This window comes from Gaeumannomyces tritici (genome assembly GCF_000145635.1).
Source record: "Gaeumannomyces tritici R3-111a-1 unplaced genomic scaffold supercont2.7, whole genome shotgun sequence".
Taxonomy (NCBI): domain Eukaryota; kingdom Fungi; phylum Ascomycota; class Sordariomycetes; order Magnaporthales; family Magnaporthaceae; genus Gaeumannomyces; species Gaeumannomyces tritici.
In genome coordinates, this window is record NW_008804551.1 from 1,613,881 (window position 1) to 1,621,270 (window position 7,390).

The window sequence follows — 7,390 nt, forward strand, 5'->3', positions numbered from 1 at the left end:
AGGGTAAAAACCCTTGCAGCGATAAAAAGCGCTTAAAAGTTATATATTAAAGCCTAGCCAAAGTTAAATTTAACACGCCAAAATACCGCGCGGTTAAAATTGGTTAACGTTAGCAGCGCTGTTAAATTCGATTTAATAAGCACAAATTCGGTAGCAAAAATAGCAATATTGGAGCCAAAGCCAATTGCAATGCTAACGTTTGCAACAATTAAAATTAGCGAATCGTTAACGCCATTTTTTACCATTGCAACAATTGCTTTTTGCTTAGCATTTTCCTGGCAAATCCAAAAAGTAACCGCGCGCTAAATTTGGTTTGGCTTTTTTGCAAATATTTAACCTTATTTACCTTTTGTTTCGGTAACACGCCGGCAATAATACGCTTTGGAAAAATGCCAATTGCAGCGTTAACTGCTTGGATGGTCGTAAGGTTATTTCCGGAAATAATCCACACGTTTATACCGCTGCGCTAAAGCGCTTCGATTATAAAGCAAAACTTAAGCCGAAAAAAATTAAAAGCCGCAAGCATAATTGTTAGCTTTTAAAACGAATCCGTTGCCGGCAACGCAAATTTCGTTGCAACAAGCACAATCGATTATGCTTAACGTTTCCACAAATTTAAAATTTCGAATGTTAAATTGTTACAAACAATAACGTAATTTGTTATAAAAGCTTTATTTTTAACGAGCACGTTAACGGGGCCGGGCAGCGTATCAACGCTAAATGTGCCCTTTATTCCTTTTCCGGAATTTTTTTTAACGCGGCTGGCTTTTGCGCTTAACAAATTGCTAGAACCGCAAAAAGCAATTATAGCTTTGCTAATGGTATGGCTGTTATTTCCTTTTAGCTTTGCCAAAATATCCAAAATTGTTTATCGTTTTAAACCGCCGTTGGCAAATATGTACTGGTTATTTATTATTATAAATTTGTTGCTTTGCGTTAAAATGCCTGTTTTATCGAAAACGATAATATCGAAGCCATTTGCTTTTTAAAACGATTTTTTTCCGCTTTTAACGAAAATCCTTTGTTTCGCCGCCAAACCCCCGCCAACGAAAAAAGCCGTTAAAGCGGCAAAGCCAATGCCACAAAAACAAGCAATAATAAAAACGGCGATAGCAAATTGCAAGGACCAAAACGGCCAACCGCTAATTGCAACATTGAGGTATTTTTCGGGTAGAACCTTGGAAATGCCGAAACTTAACCAAATTAACTACGTTGCAATAACGATACAAATTACGATAAAAACGAAATGGCTAGTAAAGGTATCGGCTACCCGTTTAATTAGCGCATAACACGCTTGGCCCTTTCGTACCGCTTTAATAATTTGGTTTAGCATTAACTTCCCGGAAATGCTAATGGTTCGTATTAAAAAGGGGCTGCTTTTATTAACCGTACCCGAATAAACGGGATCGCCAAAAGCCTTAAGGACAAATTTTAACTTTCCGGTAAGGCTGGATTCGTTAAATTTGCTTTCCCTTTGCAAAATAATACTATTCCAAAACGGGAAACCCTTATGCACAACCTTAACCACGTCGCCAAAATTAAGCATATCGACGGGAACGTTTTAAATTTGTTCGGATCCTTTAAAGCCAGGGCTTGGAAAAACGAAAAGCGCCTTTTTCGGCCGAAGCTTGCTTAGCATGGATACCGCTTCGCCAGTTTTCGCTTTACTATATGCTTTAATAAAGCGGCCGATAAGCAAAAACATAGTAAAGAAAACGATTAAATTAAAATACGAGCCATTCCCGCTCTTTGCCATCGTATTAAACAAGGTTGCGGCAATAACTAATTTAGCAATAAAAAAAACGTAAGCAATGGTAGTGCCCAAGGACATTAGCATATCCATGTTGTTAAAACGGTAAAAACGGCGGAAAAGGGGCACCAAGCTATTGCGCCCCCATAAAAACGCAACTTTTTTATTATGCGGCGGTGGAAATCGTTAGCCGCGAAAAAGTACATTAGCGTAACCATAACAAACAACGCCCATTTGGCTCGGGTAACGCCGTAAAGCTGCTCCATAAAATATTGCTGGCCGGTGCTACGGCGCACACCTTATTGTTATAAAAAAGGCTTTGTTGTTGCACGAAAAGGAAGCTATTTGGGCAAAGCGTTTTTGGCGTTTTATCGCGGTTTTGTAAGCGTAACGTTGGCGCGCTAAAAGTGCGGCTTTAAATTTTTTCCCAAATGCCCCAACGCGTACCGTAATAATATTTTATTACAAAATCGCAATTGTTCCAATTGCGTTAACGTAATATTTTGCGCCGGTATAGCGTTGCATGCATAACCCCGTTTGTTTGGGGCGCTTTTTTATTTTTTTACGCACGGGTTTGCAATATTTTGCTTACCGTTTTTTTAAAGCGGAATTTCCGCATTGCGTTAGCGTTTTTCGCCGTTTTTTTAATTCTTTTTTCGCTTTACGTTACGTTTATTTAACTTTTTTTTAATTATTATTACCATTTTTATTATTACGATTTTTTAATTCGCCGGTTTAACGTTATTATTGCTTTATATTTCGATTGTTATTTCGTTTTTTTTTGCTTTTTTCCGTTATATTAATTAATAATATAAACGCCCGCAAAATCCGCGCTAATACGGTAACGCGTTATTTATTTTACGCCGTTATTTGCTTTTTAACGTTCCGTACGTTAATTAATTAGCATAAAAATAACATTTTAAATTTGGTGCATTTTATTTAAAAAATTTATTGCGTAAGCCCGGGTTTAAAATTTTAACCCAATGGTAACGGGTTGCAATTTTATCCAAACGTTTAATATTATTAATGTTAAAATTAAAAAAATAATTGTAATAAAATGCGTTTTATTAATTAAAATTTGCTGGCGCATTGTTAACGTTCCAATTTGCAATTGCTTTTTTACATAAAAAAAAAACCTTTGCAATTTTAAACGTTTGGCCGCCGCTTACAAAAGCTTTTTTCGTATCGATAACGAAATGCTGGTTTTTTTGGATTTTGCTAGCGTTATTAAAAGCGTATACATTTTGTTAGCGAATATTTGCGCGCGTGCTGCGCGTATATGCATCCATTTTATACGTGGTTTTAAAACCGTTAACGCCGTTAAACGGCGCTTTTATTGCATAAATAGCTTTTAAAACCAGCGTTAAATAAACATTTCGTTAGCGTTTTTGCGTTTTGCTTTTGTTTTTTTTTTATAAAATTTTAATATTAGCTTTAACCCGCTTTTTTCGTTGCTTTAACGCATTAACGGCGCGTTATTGCCATTTTATTAATTAGCATTTAATTTTGCCATTATTTTTTTCGTTTTCCGGTTTAAAATAACCGGGCGAAAATGCGGCTTTTTTTTAATAATTCGGAATATACAATTTAGCATACCGTTAAAAAAGCTTATATTTAAAAATATTACGAAATTATATATACCGTATGGTTTATAATTATTGCTAAAAACGGAAACGATTAAAATAATACCGTATATTTAACGGCGCGCCGGAATTTTTTATTTATAACAAAAAATTGTTTTAACCAATTTCCCAAAATAATATTTTTTGCTTAACATAAATTTCCGGCCATTTTTTTTTTTTCGAAAAGGATTAGTAAATGTACCGGAAAAAAGGTAATTTTTTTTTCGTTATTATTTTTAAAAACGGGTAACGGCGGGTAAACCGTTAGCAATTTATTATTATTATTGTTTTTAAAAAGCAAAATAAAAAAAATTATTGTAATAAAAAAGGGTAACAATAAACAAACCGTTAACAATTTAATATCGTTTTTGGAAAATAAATTTTTGAAATTTAAAAATAATAATGCTTAAATGCGGCATTTGGTCGTTTTTTTTTGGTTTGGGTTTAAGGTTTGGTTAATGCAACGTTTGGGTATTTCCGGGCGCATGTTTGTTTTTTGCGCGTTTTAGCGCGCGGTAATGGTTTGGCGTTACGGCGCCGTTTTTCCGCGTTAATTTTGGTTTACCGCTTGCGTATTGCCAACATACGGTACGTTATTTTTAAACCAAAATTTTAATAAAAAATTGTATTGGTAATAATTAAGTTTTTTTAAATGGTTTTTACGTTTTGGTATTTATTGCTTTTAACGTTAGCGAAACGCCGGGCCCGTTATTTTTTGTACAAATTGTACCGCTTTTGGTTTGTACTATTAATTTGGTAATTTAAATTTATTTAAATACAAACGGTAAAAATTCCGGATACGGTTATTTGCTTTTTTAAAATTGCGGTAAAATTTTTAAAGGGGGGCGTAAAATGCGGGCCATTTAATTTTATATTAAAAACTTTCCCGCGTTTTTTTAAAATCGAAAATTTTATTAAAAACCCATTTTTTATTGCTATTATTAATATTTTCCTTTTTTGTTAAAAAAACGCCGGTAATTTGTTGGTTATATTTTTTGTTAATAACGTTTTGTTTCGGTAATTCCGAATCGTTTTGCTAAATTAACGAAATGTGAAAAACGGAAAATAAACGGTATTAAAACGGAAGTTTAACGGTTAAAGCTTGTTTGTAAATTTTGGTAATAAAAAACGGGCCAATCCATTTATCGTTTAATTTAAAGGTTAGCTTTAAAAATGTTATATTTTTTGTATTTATTTAAATTCGATTTTTTGTAACGAACGTATTTGGGTTAATTTGGTAACGGTTGGCCGCTTTTTTATACCGTTTTTAAGCTGCGGCCGTTATTGCTTTAATATAATCGAAAATTGTTTAAATTTTATTGGTTATTGTAAACTGTTGCAGGCAAAAGGGATAGGCACGGTGTGAGGCTACTTCGGTTAATATGCTTTAAAGAGGAAAGGATTTGAAGTGCAGGGTCCCGTAAGGGCTTTTGCCCTTTATATACACGTAATTCCCTGTCCTTTTTGCTTACTAAGCTTCCCTTTTAACGCCTGGAAGCGTTATACGCTTCCAAGCAAAGGGACCGCTCTTTCGATGCCTTAGGCATTTAATATTTATGCTTAAGGCTTTTTTATAACAATATATACTATTTACTTTGTAACATACCCCCCAAATAAGCTTTTTGGGTTATTTATAAATAAAATAAAGGGAAATTGGTTGCTATATTAATGGCGTGGGATTTAAAAGTTTACCGCGCTTTTAAAGGTTAATTGTAAAAGCGCATTAGCTTTAAAAAGTAACGAAGCAAGCGTTTCCCGCTTTTAAAAGGTAACCGTAAAAGCGCATTAGCTTCGAAAAGTAACAAAGCAAGCGCTTCCTGTTGCTAAAAGCAACGAAGCAAATGTTTTAGCTACAAAAGGTAACGAAGCAAATGCTTTAACCATTACCGGAAAAAGGTAAGCGTAGCAATTAAAACCTTTTTTTTTCCCATTTTGTTCCGGCCTTCCTTTTTTTCCTTTTTATTACCATTTCCTTACTAATCCGTAAATTTTTACGCTTTCGTTTCCATTGTTTAAGCCTTTGTTAATATAAAAATTTTTGCAAAAGCAAAAGCAAGCAATTGTAAATGCTTTACGCGGCGGCGTAATGTTTTAAAAACGTCGTACGGTGCTAACAAATTGGCTAAAAAATGGGTATTGCCGGTAACAAAGCAACGCGTGCAACCGCTCGAAAGCGCGCTAAGCGCAAAAAGCTTAACCGGGTTTAAGCTTAAAAAAAGTAAATCGTAACTTTTTGCTTTTTTATTAATTTATCGCTTTTTTGTTAATTTCGTTTTATGCGCGTATAATGCGGATTTGCAAACGGTTATAGCTATTTTAACAATTAAAACTAAGCAAACGAAAAAAACATTATTTAAAAAAAAGAAAAAAGCCCAATAAATCGAAAAGGATAAATAAAGGAAAAGTAAATCCTTTGCGGAAAAAAACAAATAACGGAATACAAAAAACGCGCGAAAATAACAAATTGCCCGCAAAAAGGCTTGGAATAACGCCCAAACAATTAAAGCAATAAAAGCGCGTGCGTTTGCCAAAAGCGCTAAACGGGTTAAAATTAATCGGGCTCGTTACGTTAAACGGATAAAAATTTTGCGCCGTTTTTTAACTTAAACCCCGATTAATATTGCCGTAACCGTTTTCGAATTTCCGGTTATTTTTATTATTTTTCGTACCTTTCGTTTTAATTTTTAACCCAACCTAACCAATACTTTTTAAATTCCGGCTGGACCAAGCAAAAACTTCGGGCCCAATTAATTTATTCGTTAAACAATTAAAATCAATTTTAATTTCGATAAATTCGTTAATTAGTTCGTTTAAAAAAATAACGATAATAACAATAAGCCCGTCGTTTTACCCGATACCCGAAAGCGCAAAACGGGTAAAAAAACGAAAGTAAATAGCCAAATTAATTCGTTCCCAACCGTTTTTGCGGGTTTTATGCTAACTACCCCTTTCCTTTCCGTTTTAATCTTTAAAAAAAATGCTATTTAACCTTTTTTTCCAGCGAAACCGTCGATTTTTTTTTAACGGGAACGTTTTAATTAGCTTTTCCGATAATACCATTCCCCGCGCGGTTTTATGCGATAAATGCACCAAAAACTTTTTAATAAAATTTCGGGGCCTTTGCAGCAATAAGCCCATAGCGCGCTTTTTTTGGAATGGTTGTACTTTACGGTATATTTAATGTATTTAAAGCAATTACTATTGCAACCTTTTCCTTTTTTTGCCTTAATTGCGCATTGCAATTGTTTTATTCCAAAAAAAGCTTTTGGGTAGCTTTTGCTTTAAAATTAAAAAGCTTAAAAAAATAATAATCCATTTTTTTAAGCCTTACCCAAAACCGGGCAACAAGCAAAAGGATAAGGCCAAAAAGGGGAATAAAAAAGCTTTCCGTTAAAATAATTTTGCCTTTCGTGGCCCGACCCCAAAAAAAGGAAAAATGGTAATAATAACGAAAAAAATTAAAAAGGTAATATTAAAACCGCAATAATTCGGGGTTATTTTTTTTATGGAAATGCTTTTATTTACCAAATAATAGGTAAAGGTTAAGGCTAAAATAAAAAGGAAAAATGGATAAAAAAAAAGTGCAGCGCTTTTAAAAGTTGCACGCGTTATAATTAAATGCCGTTTTATTATTTAAAACCGGCATGCTTTATATTTATTAATAAAAAAGGAATTTGCGTTGTGCTTTTATACAAACGTTATACGCTTTTGGTATTTGCTCCGAAATTTTTGGCTGCGTATTAAGCTTGCCAACCCGTTTTTAAAGGAATTGTATAACTTTAAAATAATTTTAAATGTTTTAAACTTGTAAAGCGGGAAGTTTTTGGTAAACCCGTTTGCTGGTATAAAAGCGGTTTTAAAATATACCATATCGAACGTTCCTTTTTAATACTTTTGGCGTAGTTACATATTTATAATATTTACGTGCTTTAAAGCCGTATTAATGCGGGTGCCCTTTTCGATTACTAATTAAATCGTTTGTATGTTATTACAGCAAAATTTCCAAAAAGTATTAATT

General features: G+C 33.6%; 1 protein-coding gene across 1 annotated transcript; it reads right to left on the reverse strand.

The window, feature by feature from the left end:
- Positions 1-991: 991 nt before the first annotated feature.
- GGTG_11855 (hypothetical protein) lies at positions 992-1,546 on the reverse strand (the record flags this gene model as incomplete). Its single annotated transcript, XM_009229746.1, is given in 2 exon segments — positions 992-1,193; positions 1,212-1,546. Coding segments are annotated over 2 exon segments (537 nt in total), but the record flags the coding sequence as incomplete, so codon positions are not given.
- Positions 1,547-7,390: the final 5,844 nt, after the last annotated feature.